Source organism: Homarus americanus, unplaced genomic scaffold, assembly GCF_018991925.1.
Source record: "Homarus americanus isolate GMGI-L3 unplaced genomic scaffold, GMGI_Hamer_2.0 scaffold20888, whole genome shotgun sequence".
In the NCBI taxonomy this organism is placed as follows: domain Eukaryota; kingdom Metazoa; phylum Arthropoda; class Malacostraca; order Decapoda; family Nephropidae; genus Homarus; species Homarus americanus.
Genome location: NW_024730425.1, coordinates 237,492 through 257,922, shown reverse-complemented (window position 1 = coordinate 257,922; position 20,431 = coordinate 237,492). Strand labels below are relative to the sequence as shown.

At 35.2% G+C, this 20,431-nt stretch overlaps 1 protein-coding gene across 2 annotated transcripts in view; it reads left to right on the top strand.

Moving 5' to 3' along the window:
* The first annotated feature begins 521 nt into the window (after window positions 1-521).
* LOC121866985 (ribonuclease H2 subunit B-like) overlaps window positions 522-20,431 on the top strand; it is a 43,761-nt gene continuing 23,851 nt past the window's right edge. Inside the window, exons 1-4 of one of the 2 annotated variants that reach the window (XM_042366740.1) lie at window positions 522-724; window positions 10,738-10,870; window positions 17,531-17,627; window positions 20,177-20,291. In XM_042366740.1, the coding sequence (XP_042222674.1) occupies window positions 619-724; window positions 10,738-10,870; window positions 17,531-17,627; window positions 20,177-20,291 (451 nt within the window). In that variant the 5' untranslated portion in view covers window positions 522-618. Of the gene's footprint in view, window positions 774-10,737; window positions 10,871-17,530; window positions 17,628-20,176; window positions 20,292-20,431 lie in introns of both variants that reach the window. The other variant, XM_042366742.1, reaches the window with a different exon arrangement.

Here is a 20,431-nt window from a genome sequence, read left to right as displayed (position 1 = left end):
GTGACGGCACCAAGTGTGAACTCTTTCAAGACCTACTTGGCAAGCATTGGAGCACGTTCAGATACATTCAGGAGCCAGTGCATGCCCAGTACTTGCCAACAGTGCGTAACAGAGACGTTACCGATCGCCCAAGCGGCTAACGAGCCTATCAGCGGTGAAGAGGATAAAAGTAAGTAAAAGTAAGACGACTTTAGAACAGAGATTAATGGGAGGATGGTGTAGTTAAATCTAGAACACTTAATGGTTAGATGATATGGTTAATGTAGAGCACTTTAACTGGTATAGGTCTACCACCCAGTGTGATGTAGTATTTCATGTTTGTTGTGCATAGTAAATTAGCGAGGTACATAGTAAAGCTTTAATAGTTTTCTGAGGCTATCCTTGATTGAATTGACATATTTTTTATATTTAATTGTATACTTGTACTCTTCGTGTACATGCTGAATCAATGTCGAATTATATTGAGATTTTACCCTGTGAATGGTGAATAAATTATCTGTGTATGTTACCCCGTACAACACCAACAGGTTTACGCGCCAAAACAACTTTATGTTTAGTGGAGCTGTGGTGCCATAGGATAACCTACGCCTTATATTTCTTTCTCAAACTTACAGCGAAATGCCCAAGAGTCCCTTAAAAAGGTTACAATCAAAGAATGAAGAACAAGAAGATGTGTCTACACTAAACACACCGAAATGTCGTCAGAGTGTTATGTTTATAAAAGGCAAGAGAATATTTTGACAAAAGAACCCACATGACTGATGGAAGTAGAGGTACACAGAGCATTAAACCTATAGGAGATTGCCCTTATTGGACTGTAAAGGTGGAGGGGGTGTACAAGGCACGTAGAGACTGGTAAAATTGCATGTGGGTGTTATTTCACTATTGTCACTTAATGAATCTCAGGAATTTTATATTTGCTATCAGTAATTTTGACAGTTCTAAGACATCTTCGATGGCTTTACTGGCGCAAATTACGTATGGTAAATATTCGTCCATTGGCTGTCCTCAGGTTTTGGTATGAGAATAATCTTTTTTGACGTTTTTCAGTGTGTTTTACTAAAATCTGACATTCATTTCTTTTACAAAATAGCAGTTTTGCAAAAAATAAAACATTTCATTTTTTAACAGAAACTGCTAATTTTCACAAGAAATGGGGTAAAATTGCAGATTACAGTAACCAAAGAATCTGTTAAAAAAAATGTGGGTTAATATATAGGACTAAACCCGCCAAGGCTGCTTAGCATCAATGTGGCCATATCATCTCGCGTCCAAAAAATGCCTCAAATTTCACCATATCATAGTAAGTTGTTTCTGTTTAATATTCCGGGAAGTTAGGTAAGGTTAGGTAGGTTTGTTTGGTTAGGTTAGGTTAGGTTAGGTTAGGTTAGGTTAGGTTAGGTTAGGTTAGGTTAGGTTAGGTTAGGTTAGGTTAGGTTAGGTTAGGTAGGTTTGTTTGGTTAGGTCGGTTCTAACATATTTCCACAAACTACAACAGTGTCCACTATAATATAACAATGAAAATCCTGCGGTTTTATAATTACCAAAATGTGTTACCAAACCTAACCTAATGTAATATAAGAAAATGGTTCTATCGATTGAGTTTAGTGAGTTTCCGGAATTCTGTGGCCGCTGTTTACTGCAATATTACCAAAATTGGAGGTCAAATTTGAGTAAAACCACCAAAAATGCCCTCCAAAAAACTATTCTCATACCAAATGAACCAACCAACCTACTTAACTTAATCTACCAGGAGGAGACAACTGACTCTTAAGTGAGGAGTATAACCTCAGGTAAACTTGGTGGGATCCTGCGGACAGACAATGGACGAATATTAACATTACGTATAAACTAGATATAGTTTAGATTAGGTTAGATTCAAAACTGTTTAATATGGTTTTTATTTGTCTTTTTAAAAATAGTTACCTTAATTTTTATGGCAAATCTCTAAATTCTGAGATGGGGGGGGGTGCATTTTATCTCAGAAACTATTGACTTGCACCAGAAATGAAGGTCAAATTCGTCCATAACACATTAAAACCATCAGAAAAACATAGTTTCCATTTCGATATCGTTTAGTGGCAACAAGTGAAAATTTACCTGCATTTGTTGCTACCAACCGAATCTCGGTAATATAGAGCCCCTGGACTCCCGGCATATTATAAGTTGTTTGCGAGGGAAATATGACAGAAAAAAGTTATTAGAATTGACTAAACTATTAAATGCAAAGATAAAATTTTTGCGATTTGGGTAGGAACAACAAATGCAATAATACCGAGAATTTATGTGTCATGTCAGTTTTTCGCCTTGTTTTTAACCTGCGATATTCCTCATCCTTCATGCCCTGCCCACTGCAGGTGATTTATGATCATAGAGAAAAAGGAAAAATATACTTATAATTGAAATAACATGTATCAGTTTTATTACTTAATTACCGTATCGCAGTGGATATTTTGCTGTGACCGGCTAAGTTCCTAGGAACACAAATTTACCGTGAGTGCACTCTGGTTGGCTAAGTACTTTCTGTTTAATATGACGGCTAGGAAGTTAGTTAAGGTTAGGTAGGTTTCTTTGGTTGGTTAGGTCAGGTTCTATAAGGTTCTAGTAATTGTCATCTTATAATGATAAGTTTTCATGCACAACAGAAATATAGTTAGGTATGTTTATAGCTACACAATGACCGGCTCACGGCGAAATAAATGCCAAATGCTGCCAGAGTCACGGTCAAATATAGTTCTCGTGTTGTTTGCCAGTAATGGACGATTAGCCAATCACCTCACTCACGGTAAATTAGCATTAGTAGGAACTTAGCTGGTCACAGCAAAATATGCATTGCCTATGTACTTATTACCCAAAGAACACCTGTGTAAAATATGAATGAAATACAGGGTAAATAAATGCATCCGTCTACTCCACCTTTACTGACCTGACATTCATATCTGGTAGAGCTGTCTAGTTTGATAATTAAACTGGTAAATATTCGGTAGTGACCATACATTGAACTCTATATTGATTTGGATATAGGAGGGAAAGTAAATAAATTAATAAATACGTAGTGGATACCGGTATGGCTGCTGTAAGCCAAAATTCACATTAAGTATCGGTACGACAGCCGTATGGTTAGGTGTGTTTACATTAGGTTAGACCATCTTAGTACAGTAACTATCAATGTATAGTCTGACATACCAATAAACATTGACATTTTGCATACAGATGCTGTACCTATATCCTGGGCCCCCCAAAATTAGAATCCTCTAAAGTGTTTTTTTTTTCTGAAATTTATATTTTTTTAGTTTTTAATTTTGATTTCATTTAAAAAATTCACTTTTGATCTCACACATAGTTGGTATGGCTTTGAAGTAGAAGGAAATTCTGGGGAAAATAAACCTGGACAAAACCAAGTGACTCAAATATTAATAAATATAAGGTACTGTACATGTCTAATCTAACCTAACCTAACCAGAGAAACCAGAATGACCTGATCTAACCTGTCCAGTCTGGACATTCAGACGTGTAAACCTAACCTAACAACACAAACGAAAAGGCAAAAGAACTTTAAGAAACCAAACCTGAAATTTAAAAAAAAAGTAAAAAAAAAAAATATTACCCTGTATAAATTTCCGACAAAAACGCTAGTAAGCTCATGCACACGGGTATCACAGGGCATGGACAGTTCTACTGGTAAGCTGAATAAGAACTACTGTAATCAATGTGCAGTATAATCCCACAAGTTTGTGCTTTCTTAAATGAAATCATAAAGTCAAATTAAATCCAATGCGTTCAATAAATTTCTGACGGAAATGTTATAGAGTATTGAACTGTATCCCCCCCTTTTTTTTCGCTATCTGCCTATATAAAAGTCAATACAGTATAGAGTTCCATGCACGGTCGCTATCATATACAGTGGGGTATGCTATAACGAATCTAATTGGTTCTAGAACCTTGTTCGTTATAGCATTCGTTCGTTATAGGATTAATCTGTTCCAGGCCCCCAAATACAACCACTTAACACTGAAAAATATAATATTAAATTGTAAAAATTGTAAAAAAGTGCATAAATATGCATCTAAACCCTTGAAATAAAGAATATCATTAATACTTGTAATACAGAAACAATAAATTAGTAAAAAAAAAAAAAAATTATAATGTTCGTTGTAGGAGTTTCGTTCGTTATAGCATTATCAATTTTATAGGTAAAACCATTCGTTATAGGAATATTCTTAGTTGGATCCGTTCGTTATAGCATACCCCACTGTATTAACCATTAAACAGTTATCACATAATAGATCCAAATGGAAATAAGTTTAAAAAAAATTTCTTGTGCTTTACTTTGTTAAGTGGTAAAGTACAGTATACAGTAACCAACATACAGTACTGTTTATCCTTGTTTACATGCACTCTTTATGTACATCATGAACCATTGTCAACTTGTATAATGACTTTACTAATGAAATATCTGGCTGTCTATTTATTTGTCCTCTGGGGCTTAATACTTGACCTGTGGTGTAATGGTCAGCGTGCTCGCCTCACAAGCGAGCGGACCTGGGTTTAATCCCCAGGCAGGGTGAAACTATGGGCAAGTTTCTTTATGCCATTTGCCTCTGTCTAGCCCAACAGTAATTGGGAAGCTGAATGTTAATCGATTTGCAGATCATATTCCGGGGTAATGGTTAGCCAGTGCAGTTGGCGAGCTGTCCGGTCTTCTCGGATTATTCCTTGACACTGGATCATGCAGCTCGTTAACTTAGGGTGTGGTTGTTGTGCTGGCGACAGCTTCTACACCTTAACAAATTCACGCCTGGGTGGCCCTAAGGCTGGCCATCCTTTTTACATGAGGGGCAACCATTATGTTATGTTATCAGTCATTTACAGCATTTCCAATAATATGTCTGGTGATAATTAAGGACAATGTTCTGGGTTATCCAGCCACCTAAAGAAAAATCTATCGAAAAAACTTATTACTAACCTCAAAACTAAAGCAAATCGGGTGGAGGAATAACACAATCTGGTCACTTGCAATTCTAATCTAACCTAACCTAACTTTGCATGTAACCAATTTATTAATTTAGGTCATTAGCACCATCAGCCTCAATCAATCAGAATGTATGCCACACAGATAGTGGAAATATGTAAAGACCTGTGACCAGACAAATACTGTACAGGTAACTATCAAACAGGGAGGTACTACCGCCTGGGAAGATATTGGAAGCATAATGTGTTGTCTATGGTAGACCCTGCTGTCATATGGCATCACGAAAATTGTGACCAAGTCCCAGGTTGCTGATCTGACTTTTTGCCTCATTTACATACAATTGCAGGGTCTCAATTGTTTCTCTTACTATTGACAACACAACATACATACTGTATATTGTTTCTCACTTGATTTTTTTCAATTTGTATTTCTTTATGGTTCCTTATTATTATTATTATTATTATTATTATTATTATTATTATTATTATTATTATTATTATTATTATTACATTTTCGCCCCCTAGGCCCCGATGTGGGTCAGAGACCTGTGCCTGGGTGGGCTAATCCCCGTAAAAAAAAAATCAATACAGTAATAATAATAATAATAATGATCTTGTAATTAATGAATGTAATATTTTCTGTCCACTATGCTTTCTTGAGGATGGATTTGTTGGTTCCTTTCATATAAAGTTATTTTTTAAGAGGATGCTAATAAGAGATAACTCGTATTTTAGGTTAGGGTAATTTGATTCGTTTTATGAACAATTTAATATATAATGTAGCAGTATCTGGGACTTCCAGAATGTTGGCAATTTCCAAGCCAAATGTTTTTACATTCATCAATTACAAGATTGATGTCGATTTGTGTTCAGGAAAAAAAAATGCAATTCCTCTGCTCTAATTAGAGTCATTTTAGGTTGAACACAGAATTTCATGCAGTATTTCTATTTATATAGGGAGAAAAAGAAAAAATACTTTATATTATGTTTCCGTCGCAAATATATATTTTTCAAATATTTTAACCAATATGACCCCTCCATCCCCAATTATCAACAATATTGGTTGTTCAAAATGGCCAGGGCTTTGAAGTACAGTAATGTAGAGGGAAAATGTGGGCTAAAATACTAAAATGAACACCAAACAAACTTTTGAAAACCTTACCTAACCTTTCCCAACTTGCAGAACTCCTAAAATTGTAAAAACTTTACTTTATTGATGTTTTCAGTGTTAAGTATGAGATGGTGATGATGTTTTCGGTGTACAGATGAGGAGGGACCCATAAACTCGAAAGCAATTCTTAACCTTTTTACAAGTACTGTATCGTTTGTCCAAGATAATAATGAACAACCATACTTCCCTAACCTAACTTAATTGAATGATATTATATCTTTGATGCGTTTGGTTCTTATTACAGAAGGGTCTCAAAGCACGCATATCCAGAGTATGCGACCCCGCTTCTACACGGTTGACCCACTGATCCGCCCTTGCGCGTGGGCGAGCCAACCCACCAAGCATCTCTTGCTAGCTTCTGGCAGCATATTTTTCATCAAAGTCAATTCTACCCAACCAGCATCTTTCGTGTGAGGATAGTCTACCCACCGAACATCCCTCCCTAGCTCAGCATCTTTTACGCTGGAATCGAGACTACCCACCCAGCATCCCTCTTTATTATATCATAACTTCATATATTTTATCATCTTTTAAGCACTTATAGTATCCACAGTATTTAATTACCCGGTATTCATTTTGATGATGCAGCTGGTTGGACTTATTGCTGGAAGTGGCTGTCTAAATAAATTATAATTGTTTTGGGGGACTTTATTTATTCAACATTACTACACAAGTGAAATCCCAGCTTAGCACTACATTGACAATACATTTACCATAAGCAAATTTGTTATAGGAGTCAGTATACATTGCCAGATAAATAATCAAGTGAAATTAGTTTCACTAGAATATGGTTACATCTCATTCCCAGCAGCAGATGCATGCAGCTCAGGTGAGTAAATAATTATTGAACAATCCAGTCTTAACAGGAAAGGACCGCTGACAATAATTATCTCGCGTGGTTCAATCCCATTAAATTAACATATACTGTACTGTACTGGATTACAGCTAATTTAGTTATGGATTGTTCATCATAGGTACAGCTACATATTCATCCAGTTTTGCTTCAGACAATGAATACTGATTCCTAAAACAATTCTGTAAAACTTCTTCATCACTGCTCTATGGCCATTTCTGTGTTTGGGTGGGTTAGCTGTGATTACCTAATAGCATGGTGTTCCGGTTACCATCAGAGAAATTTGAAGAAAGTTTACGGTTGAATTCTCTTCCTGCCCTAACCCACTTTTACAGAGTAGGAACTGGACATTATGTAAGACGTCCAATGTCCTCTTAACTGGCAATAATGCTTTACAACAGGCACCACCAAAGTAGATTTATTTTTAACAGAACATGTGGTACTCGAAAGAATAGGACTTGAAAATGAATTGAAGCTCTTGCATCATTGCGAGAAGGTGAATCTTGCTAATAAACTAGTGGGATTAATAGGATGATCCTGTACACTACCCTTTGGAAGCCTTACAGGACTTTTGTTGAACAACGATTTTGTTCCACCAGATGGCTAATTTGATTTTAGCCCACAACAGTAGAAAAATTGGATCATATGATGATGATGATGATGAACCCCTCACCTTATATCACCTGGTGATTTAACACCCTAAGTCTAACCTAAACTGACCCAACTTAACCTAATCTAAAGTAACCAATACCCAAGGTAGCATTAGGGTATTTAATCATCAGGTGAAATAAACTGGGGGCTATTATTCATGTAATATGAATCTTTTGGGGGCCCCACTGCCTTTTTTCACTTGTCATTACTGTGCCATTCTCCCCTGTGATGCTCTGGTGGCTGACACCACAAATATCAGTATACATAATCCATCTGCTATGGTCATATGGATGGCTCTTCCCATACCTGAGTTTTGTAATAGTATAGTACTGTACTATCTAATATACTATAGCGCTAGGCGTGTGTGTGTGTGCGTGCATGCGTGCGTGCGTGCTCTGGGCAGCCGAAACGGCACAATCGTTTTTCATCAAACTTGGTGGAAAAATTGCAAAAAATTCGTAGAGTCGAACAAACCTGGTCCCATATCGATGGTTTCTTTAGGAAGGCATTAGTTAACAATTATATTTACAATGGAAAACGATGCAAGTCTACGGACTTGGCGCACCCTAATTAACCATGCAAGTCCACTGACTTGGCACACCCTCATTCGCTGTACGCTGTCACGAGCGTTCAAACTCTCACAAGGGCACGAATGTGCCCGCGATCACTTGTACTCTACTAAATTCTATACTGTATGTAAAAAAATAATTTCACAATACACATAATTTACTAGATTTGCCCTCGCAGTTTTCTGAAGCCACAACTCCAGAAAACTGTGAGGGCAAATTTTTTCGGAGTGAGAACTGTGAACTTTTGGAACAATCTGCCAGAAAGCGTTGTGGCGGCACCGAGTGTGAGCTCACGCAAGACCAGACTTGACCAACACTGGAGCAGGTTCCAATATCTTCAGGAACCAGTGCATGCCCAGTATCTGCCAATAATGCGTATCGAAGATTTGACCGATCACCCAAGCGGCTAAGGAGCCAATCAGTGGTGAAGAGGATAAAAGTAAAAAAAAAGTAAAAAGTAAAGATTCTCATTCCAAAATTTTTTTGGATCTCCTGAAGATTTGCTTCACCAGGTTATTCCACCTGAAGATTAGCTTACCTAACAAAAGGTGGCTAAACTTCAGGTGGATTAAACTTGGGGGGGAGGGGGGAGAATCTCAGGTGATCTTGTTTTTCAGATACTGTACAATGTACATACAGTAGTACTTGTATGTGCACATTTTTTTGTTTTCCCATGTACAGTTTTGGTGAAAACATCACAAAAAGGTTGAGCCATCTTGAAATTACTGAATAGTTGGTAGGCCTGAGGTACCTTAGATTTTAGTAGCCTACTAATTTCAGTCACTGCACTACCATTCATGACGTGCACTGCAGTTGCAACTCTTCCACTGCGTTTAGGTCTAGCTTGTATGCATTCCGTAATCCTTTGGTCTTCAGACGGTGTGAGCAAGGTTGGCTTGATCATTGTTTATTTGTCAAGGTGCTTACCTCCACAAACCACTTGATCCACTTGCTAACAGCTTTTGTGCTTACTGTGTAGTATAGTATCTCTTATTTTACACTTTTATTGTCTCCACTGATTGGCTCATTAGCCACTTGGCTGATTGGTCACATCTTTATTACACACTTTTGGCAAATACTGGGCATGCACTGGCTCCTGATTGTATCTGAACCTGCTCCAGTGTTGGTCTGGTTTGAAGGATCTCACACTTGGTGCAGTCACAACACTCTGGCAGATTGTTCCGAGAGTTCACAATTCTCACTCCAAAATAGTTTGCCCTTACAGTTGACTGGACTTGTGGCACTGCTATCTCGACTGAACACAAACTACTGTACAATACTCTTAAACAATGAAATCATAACTCTTCTCATTTCCCTTGTGGTTTTGTGCTTTCAAGTTGCTCTTCCTGGGATTAGTTACAATGAAATGAAGAAGTTAGGCTTGCTCGACTATGGTTCCCATATAAATGGGTCAGTTTCAATAGAAACAAGAATATGACTTGTTACTGGCAATGGTTCATGTTTCATAAACAGATAACATCGGCTGATAATATGATAAGGGGCCATCTTTAATTTTTTTTTTTTTAATTTTGCAGAATTTCTGTATTTTATACATGTACAGTACAGTATTGTATATTTTTTATATTTCACTTTTTTTCTTTTATTTTAAAATCCAAACTATGACATAATGGTGTGTGTGTGTGTGTATGCGTAATAATAATAATAATAATAATTAACGGTTTATTGAAAAAGTCGGCAGCCCGAAGGCTGAAAATATACATTAGACAAAAATGACTTATTACATACAAAGACATGGGGTGGGTGGATCGTTTAATGAAAGGAGAAGGAACAATGATTGAACATACAAATTATTATAGTTTACAGTTGATGGAAACGTTTTGTGGAACTACCAGTAATCAGTTTTGGCATCCCAAGGGTAAATAAAGCTTCTCAGAAGCAGTGTTATCTCACTTGGTGTACAGTACTGTACAGGTATTGCAATTCTGCTTGGTCTTTTGAGATATGCCAAAGGTATCCAAAAAGGGGCCGTCAAAATTGTGGTGGCACTCGGATACCTCACTTACTATAACAAAATAAACATTTATAGTAACCCATTTTACAGAAGGACAAAGAGTGAATTGATAGATGTTAATAATCACCTGAAAGAGAATGAGTCTCCTTATCCCTACTGCTATAAAATGGGATTTCCAGGATCAGTACTTAAATTTAGATGTTAACCTGTAGTTCCCTTCAGGTATGCCCTGACATACTGTATGCATGCCTAGGTTTTAATATCAGGATTATATTACTTAATGTAACTTTTGCAATGTAATGCTTGTATTTGTTAATTTTGTTTTGGTACTCCTACTATTTGGATGTTGGTCAAGTAGATGTAGTACAGGTATATACTTCACAGGTCCTGAGACAAGTGAAATTAAGTCAGTACTTGACCTGCTGTTCAAATTCTCTATAGTATATAATTTAGAAACGAAACTAGACACATACCATATTACACAAAAGAAAATACAATACAGTACTGTACATAGTCATATACTGTATTTAACATTGTCTTTTCTTTGCAGATTCTCTGTTTTCATCATCAAACATACAAGTGATTAAGCTGAAACATCCGAATACCAATAAATCTGCTATGTATGTTTTTGATGAGGATCACAAAAAAATATTGGATCTGGTTGCTTTTGATGAAAGTCACAGGTATGTGCTCAGTAGTGATATGTTATTTGGGTTCATATGGATGCCTCACTGACTTAAGACATGGAATTGACCTCATGATTAAATTGGTTACATTATGTGAACAAGGTTAAGCTACTGATACTACTACAGTACTTAATGTTGAAGTGATTCCCCAGTATAAATCTTCTGAATTGTCTTTCCTGAGGGGCAATACAGTAAAGACTCCGATAACAACGGTTCGACCAACAACTTTTCATATTTAAAACCCGAGTTAATTTAGGACCCAATTCAATTTACGTCCTTATTTCATTCGTATTTACGACCAAAATATAATAAAAATAAATCTAAAAAATGTATTATATAAAAAAAAATTATGTAAAAAAAAAATTAAGAGCACCTTGCGCAAAGAAGCTCCCTTGCTAATGAGTAGTAAACAACAGTCGTAGCATGGCGGGCCTTTTGTTTTCATGCATCTGGAACAGGAGAAAAAGTTTTCAGGTTTCTTACAGCATTTTTGTATCCATATTCATCATGAGCAAGAGAGCAAGTGATGGTAGTGTTGTTTCAAAAGCTAATAGAAAGTGTATAAGCTTAGCCAAGAAACTAGATGTGTTAAAACGATATGAAAAAGGTGAGAGGTCTGTGGTTATATGGAGCAAGCAATGAACATATTTTCTGAAGTGAATCCATTAACAGAACAAAGCATTAAAATTTAAATAAATGCAAATGACCTCTACATAAAGATGTATAATCAGAAAAGAAAGCAGCTGTGCAAGGTTCTTTCGACAGAGTTATTATTTGAAGGCCTAAACCATCAAATTCAGCATCATAAGCAACTACAACATCAACTTCAGGTTCAGTAACAGTTTCAGCAACAGCTTTATGGAAAGCTACAGCTTCAGCCAGAGTTGAACCTGATGACTTCGTCATCTGAGTAAAAACTCGCTCAATATTCATTGGCTGTCCTCATGTTTTAGATTTTATCACCATTGGTGAGTAGAATTTTTGTTTTACATTCGTAAATATTATTTAAAACATATATGAACAGTAAATAAGTGTTGCTTTTATATTCATATGTAGAGAAATGACGATATGTTTTCACATGTACGCACTTACTGTTCATACGTTGGTGTTCCCAATCGTCTCGCTTTATTTCTTTACCATTAGTGGTTAGCTACTTCTAGTGTTCCATTTATTAATATTAAATAACATTACTTAAACATACATACAGATACCCGGTATATTTTTTTAAAATTAAGTTCACTACAAGCTACAACCAGGGTCTTATTTTCTTCAGTTTCTTATGTAGAACCATCGTCACTCACGAAAACAATGCCGTCTTGTCTCCCCGTGTGTGTTTTAATATTCTACATATTATTAATGAATTACATTGTTCATTTCACATACATAAACATTAATTCAATCAAATACATATTCAGTAATAAACAATAATGAATCTTTTTGTATATATTCTTAAGATAAATGACTATGTTTCCTTGAGTGCGCACGTATACATTGACGTTCTACTATCAGTCTCACTTTTCTTTAATATCAGCGGTTACTTCTACTGTACATTAAATAACTGATATTATGGGTGTAAACACTGACAACAATGCCGTCTCTTATCCTCTTGTGTGTTTTAATATTCTACATATTATTAATGAATTGTATTGTTCATTTCGCATATATGAAGATTAATTCAATCAAATAAATATTCAGTAATAAACAATAATGAATTTTTTGTACATATTCTTAAAAAGATAAATGACGGTGTATCCTTAAAGGCGTTCCCAATCTATCTCTTATCTCTTTTTTTTCTTTGTCATTAGTGGTTAGCTACTTGTATTGTTCCATTTATTAACATTAAATAATGTTACTTAAAACTATATACAGGTATATAATTTTTTTACATTAATTTTACTTCAGCTACAACCAGGGTCTTATTTTCTTAATTTTCTCATGTAGAACTATCGTCCTGGACTCCCGGCTGTAAACACAAATGAAAACAATGGGGTCCTATCTCCTCTTGTGTGACCATATTATTATTCATTTATATTGTACAGTGGTCCCTCGGTTAACGAACACAATTCGTTCCACAGAGTCGTTCGTTAACCGAAAATTTTGTTAACTGAATCTATTATTTAAATGGGATTTTGGGTAATTGGTTCCAACTCACAGAAAAGTGCATACAAAGTATAAACAAAATGCAGTACAGTACACTTACTTTGAGGTGTGTATGTAGAATGTTGCTGGTTGATGTTGATGATGGGAATTAGAAGTGGGGGTGGAGGAGGTTTTCCTCCCCCCCATTTTAATGCTTCTTGGAAGGCGAGTCACCTTCCATAATAATGTCAGGAACCTCTGAACATGAAAATCCTCTCTCCTTTTTGGAGAGGAACACTGAGGGGAATCATCTTTCTCACCCATGCTTGATGCAGTAATTTCACCAAAAAATTTTTAAGTTCACTAGCTGTAATTAAAGGTTATTTTATTTAAATCAACACTGCACTGTGCTATATATTATCAATATGTTAACCAAATTTCAGAATGACCAATAATTTTAATGTAAAAATGTAAAAATACTCTGTATTCAAGAGACCAACAAACATGGTGTTTCCTCCACTGTAAACAAAGTTAAACAGAGACGCTTTTTCAGGTGAGCCAAGTGGCTGATGGGCGCACAAAAAACTAGTTCCCTGTACGGCATATATTATCAATATATTAACTAAATTTTAATATAAAAAATGCAAAATCATTAAAGAGCACAACCTTCTTGATATTTACTCCACTGGAAACAATTGTTAACATAAAACCGATTACTGTATTGGCAGACTAGCCGATCAGCTGATGCGCACAACAAAACCTGTTTGTTGTAAGGATTTTGTTAATCAAAGTTTTGTTCGTTAATTGAGAGCTAATTCGTTAATCGAATCGTTCATTAACCGAGGGACCACTGTATAAGATGCATTCAGAAACATTATTTAAAGAATATAGTTTGCAATTTTCATTAATTGTATTGTTTTGGGGGGAAAAGAAGGTAAAAAGCCTCACAAAAGATATGAAAAGGTCACACTTGGGAACGCATCTCATTATTATTGCTTTATTTTAATGGTAATTAATGATTCGCGATACGATGATTCACCTTAAACTGCAATATTGGAGGACACATTAACGTCGTTATTCGAGGCTTTACTGTACACAGGGTCCATTGCATTAGTGTCAATACTGTACTTCATATACTGTATACAGGCATTCCCCAATTAATGAAAGGGTTCCAGTTCTGGAAACCTTTTGTAAGTCAGTTTTCCGAAAATAGAAGCATATTTTCCCATAGACTCATCTATAAAAGGTGAGTTACAGTTCTCAAAAAAAAAAAAAATGGTTAAAAGTCTTAAAATGCCACAGTACAACTGTACTGTACACGACAAGGTTTTCATGACAAATTTCAATGTACACAATGATTATTAGCCATTAATAAGTACCATTACTGCAAACAAATATTGATACCCTTTAATTTTTCACATGATATTTATACAAAAACTCATTTCCGGGATGAATAAAACACGTTTACAGACTTAAAATGTTTTATTCTACTTCTATTTAGTATTTAGTCATATTTCCCTTACATTTTATTACCAGTTGAAGTCTTTTTGGCATGGATTCTGCTAACATTGAAAATACTCTCCATCCATCTCAAACTCCCACATGTGCTTGGTTTCCTCCTGTAGCCGATGTACAGTTGATGTGTCCTGTGTTGACATTTTCCGCTTCATCTCGTGCCATAAATTCTCGATGGGGTTTAAATCTGGTGAGTTCCCGAACCAATCCAGCAATGGAATAGCCACGTTGTCACACTTTTTTACCTGTGGCAGGGGGCGCCATTTTGCATGAAGAATGTGGACTGCTGAAGTTGATAATAATGAAAAAAAAAAATTCCAAGACAGTCTTGTAGCGATCAAAGTTCATTGTCGTGTTTTGGGGGAGGAAATGGAGGCCAGCACGACATGTATATTTAAATATGGGGATATACCTGTACAGACAGTGCTGTACGTAATGATAATTAATTTATTTTGTTAAATCATGATACAAGTATTCAATTAATTCTGGCATGTATATAGACACTGCAGGTATATAGGGTGTATAGCCCATAATATATGTAGCCATTGTAATATCATTTGGAACTTTACCTGGAACTAAAATGTAAATGTAAATACAGTGAGTTCTGCTATAACGCGTGTTTTGATAACGCGAATTTGCTCTAACGCGATTTATGAATTAGGAACGATATTTGTATAACGCGAACGCTTGTTTGCTATAACGCGATTTTTGCTTACTATTTCTCCAATTTTGTGGTACAGTGGGATATGCTATAACGAATCTAATTGGTTCTAGAACCTTGTTCGTTACAGCATTCGTTCGTTATAGGATTAATCCGTTCCAGGCCCCCAAATACAACCACTTAACACTGAAAAATATAATATAAAATTGTAAAAATTGTAAAAAGTGCATAAATATGCATCTAAACCCCTGAAATAAAGAATATCATTAATATTTGTAATAAAAAAACAATAAATTAGAAAAAAAAAAATTTAAATAATGTTCGTTGTAGGAGTTTCGTTCGTGATAGCATTCTCAATTTTATAGGTAAAACCGTTCGTTATAGGAATATTCGTAGTAGGATCCGTTCGTTATAGCATACCCCACTGTATTAACTGTGAATATAGTAAAGAAGCGTTCTGGTGATAGAATTCCCGGTGATGATCGTAAAAGAAAGGATATAACACTTGAAGAGAAGCTCGATTTTATCAACTTCAAAATCACCCTTCTCCCCCATCAAGTAAAGTGTTACATTTACTGTATGATTTCATTATTAGATATGAATGTAACATTTATTTAGACTGTGCTATCCTTTGTGTTAGGCTAACTACTAAATGTTTTCGATTTCGAGTAATCTGCACCTAACCCTATTTTCTCCATAGGCCCTGTTATTTCAATTACGCGATTTTCTATAACACGATATTTTACAAGAACACAATTATCGCGTTATAGCAGAACTACCTGTACTGTACAACAGGAGTTTACAAACCACCTCACAAGAATTTTAGTATGCCGTCCCAGTAATCCCATTGCGGAGGTAACCTGCAAGCTCCACCTTTCTGACTTATTTTGGTGTTCAATGTGAAACAACAGCACTGTATTATTTCATATTAACTTTATTATTACTGTACAGTACAGTATCATCAATAATGGTACAACACACTCTAGACATAGCTTTAATGTTATTATGTCAATATTATTGATAAAACATTAAAATCAAATCATGCAAAAAACAAAATTCCACACTGCTGTCGAGTGCGGTCTACAAATCAGGATGTTAAAGTTGCCTCTCAATTTTACTCCACATAGCAGATGACAAATGTATGAAATGGCAATGCTGCACCTGAGCTCTGATGACACGACTGTGTATTCGTTTAATATGGATTTTATTTTACATTCATAATTATCTCGCACACATACAAAAATGATGGAGCTAAGTTTAATAGTGCTTAAAGGAAATATAAAGTCATAAATGTAAAAAAAAAAATGAAAATTCTACCAGTCAGGCATCTGACTTGTTCCAGCTGATGCTTCACTAACCTTTCAGCATGAGTTACCAGCATTTTTCACACTTTCTTTTACAACTCTACAGATGGATTTTATATACAATAGTTCAGTAATGGGCATGTGAAATTTAAGAATACAGATTTATTTTCTTCAATTTAATTTTCCACATACAGGCAGTCCCCGGCTTACGACAGGGTTAGGAACCCAAATCCAGGTCGTAAGTCGAATTGGTCGTAATTCAAAAATGCGAAAATAATACATAGAAAATCTAAAATGGGTGTCTCTTTTTCTTCTCAGCACCACAAAACTTTCACTTTTAAGCTTGTCAGCCATTTTAAAGGGAATTACAAACGAAAATTTTGTCAGTACACAGCGCAATCACTAACGTCGGGACTCGAAAATATGTAATTTCAAAAAATTTTGGTACGACTGGGGCGGTTGTATGTTCGGGTGGTCATAAGTCGAGTAGGTCGAAAGTCGAGGAGTACCTGTATTACATGAGATTACTGTACAACACTGTAAATGAGGAGAAAATGGACAATTGTCAACTAACTGATTGTGTGTGTGGTGGAGATGAGTCTACTTGTCGTCAGTGATTTTGAAGAGTAAGTTATATTATGACTGTAAGAGAACGATGACACATTGAAAGCTTATTTGTGGACTTTATAACATTGTGTGTGTTAGAGAATAATGAAGTTAGTGAATTAAGTAAGCATGCTGTACTGGTAATGTAAAAACTGCAATATTGTATTTAGCTTATTTTCAATATTACATAGTACTTTGGAAAAAAAAATAGCAAAAACATTTGTCATTACATCAGGGTTTTCATTTTTAAATCAAAGCATAGGACAAAATTATTTGTTTCTTAATTTCGAAAATTGTAAATTGAAGCTTTGTCATTTGGGAACTGCCTGTATATATTTATATACAGTACACTGTACTACTGTACAATACAGGTTTATGATTTTTTTTTATGGAGATTACAGTATTTGTGTTTGATTTATAATTAAAAAGAGGATTTATGAGTATTGTAGTATTCATAATTTCTTTCAAATTTAATTATTGTATGATCTTCAGGTCTTGGTTTATTGGGGAAACTATCCAGTCAGATGGACGTCTGTACATCATGTCACCAGTGGATGTAACATATTTGGTCCTCCCGTACTTGATGAAGGTTTGTAAATTGATCCTCTCGTTCATAAATTGATTTGTTTCCTTTATTAAGTTTGTTACATTTTAGATTTTATATCAAGAATTATGCTATACAATACTGTACAAGAGTTTATAGCACAGTACAGGTTTGCCTACTGCAAGTTTGTATTGCTTTCTGCTTACTTTATTAATGCGATGCATAATTTTACACCAAATAATTTAGATACGAGATCACCATTCTGTTTAACACAAATTTTACTACCCCCTGTACATTACAGTACTATTGATTATGAAATTATTGTACAGTATATAGGTTAGGAAAACCCTTATCTTCTCAAATAATGAGAAAGTTAAACTTATTGAGACTGACCAAAAGCTAAGGTTTTATAAATTAATTTCCTCGGCCTGGCAACACTATAGTACTGTATCCTAGTCACATGACGTGACTGGGTGTGTTTTTTGTACTTACCTCAGTTACTGAGCCAGTGACTTTGGAGTAGTGCAAGAAACCTTCCCAGGCAATAACATCTATTTTTTTTTCCTGTCTTATTCATTGGTTTGCTTAGTTTTTATTATTATTATTATTATTTCCAGATAGTTTTAATGATTTATAGTAGATTTTCATCTGTAGGCAGTAGGTAGCTACCAAACAGGGAGGTACTACCGCCTGGGAAGATATTGGAAGCATAATGTGTTGTCTAACGGTAGACCCTGCTGCTATATGGCATTGCAAAAATTGTGACCAAGTCCGAGGTTGCTGATCTGACTTTCTGCCTCATTTACACACAATTGCGGGGTCTCAATTGTTTCTCTTACTATTGACAACACAACATACGGTACATATATCATTTCTCACTATGATCTTTTTTTTTTATTTCTTTATGGTTCCTTATTATTATTATTATAATTATTATTATTGCAGTGTTTTCATTATTATTAATGTTATCATTATTATTTTATTTTTATTTTTGTATTTTTTATTATAAATTTTACTTTATCTGAATTATTATTATTATTATTATTATTATTATTATTATTATTATTATTATTATTATTGTTATTGTTATTGTTATTGTTATTGTTATTGTTATTACATTTTCGCCCCCCCTGGCCCTGATGTGGGTCGGTGACCTGTGTCCGGGTGGGCTAATACCCGTAAAAAACAAAAAACAAAAAAAACACTGATACTAAAAGGACTGTCACTTAAACTTTAAAATAAAAATTGAAACCATGACTAAGCATATGGATGCAACCTACCTCATAATACTATATGATTAACTTCTTAACACTAAACCTTGTAGTCATGTACCTAGATGAAAAATTAATTCCCAAGTATCATAATGCTCTTACCAGCCCTACTCCTACCTCCTGCTGTGTCATATATGTTCAGCTCCTACAGCTGTTTTTCACGTCTTCCATTGTTCTAGGCCCTTTTGGTAATTTAATGTTACACTACACTGTACAGTGTATATATATTCTCTTTAGGTGTGGTCTGTCTCCTTACTTTTAACATGTAACTGTTATTGATTATAAGCAGATACTGTACAGTACCAACCTTGTATTACCATTTATAAGAATTGTCAACTATACAAAAAAATTATGTTGCAGGACAATTATTTTAGGAAGGATAAGTTATCAAACTTTATAAATTAACATCATAATTCCTTTAAATAAGTTATAATTTATTGAAAAAATACAAATTAAAGTAAATCTACCAGGTACCTGTACTGTACTGTATTCTTGTATCTTAAGCAATAAAAATTATACTGGTACCTGCTATTTGGAACAGAATTTAGTCAAATTTTAATCTAGTTTTACTTTAAATTTAATATAACCAACATAATAGTATTTTTAAAAACAAACAAGGTTTTCAGTAAAAAAAAAAGTCCATTGTTTTTTGCCAATCCTGCAAGAAATACTCTGCCTGTGTTATCAACAAAAATTTGCAAATTTGATTGAGTTAAATGCATCGGCTAGAGTGAGCCCCAGGTTGTGTGCAAGCTTGGTGAATAGGTGTATAGATTGCCGAGGCATATACTGTACAGTACCTAACGTGATTATGCAAATCCGTGGATGTGAAATTTTCTGTATTGTGAGTCATGTCGGTCATTATCATCTTTTTTGCTGCTAGACTGATATCCAACTATCACACAGAGTCAATATTTGGTGTACTGTACATTATTCTTTTAGGTCTTATGCAGTCACCCTTGTAACTTGTGAACAAACGTGACATTTGTTGACCGAAGGGTACCGGGTACCAGTCTAATGTAACCCATGACCACCATCACCTCTTGAGGGAAGGTATTGTCCTTGGGCTATTATGCCATGTGGATTGTGAAATGCCATCTGTGATTCAGTACTGGGTACAGTATTTGTTTACCCTATGGAAAGGTCATTTTTGGTTTACAGAAAATTTGGCTTACAGATAGGGTCCAAGAACGGAACCTTTCCGTAAACCGGGGAGTATCTGTATTAGGTGTTTTTCACGTCATGTGTCCAATATAATCATGTAAGCATTTTATAACTAATTATAAGTTGATATGCTTTGTCTTCAATGTATCTTGTTTTCAGGCCACCCAAAATATCCCTATAGACCATCTACTTGTGGATCCAGAATTCCCAGCAATATCTCACTTAGCTGCTGTAGCTGCAACAAAGGATTTTTCACATGTTGCTGAGAAGAAAGGTGGGTGTAAGGAGTTGTTGAATGTTTCAGATGTTATATTTGGCATATATGATCATGGGGCTATGTGGATGGCTCATGATTACAGGCTTGCTACTTTACATGGCAGTCATACTTTTCATATCTATATAAACATAGTGGTG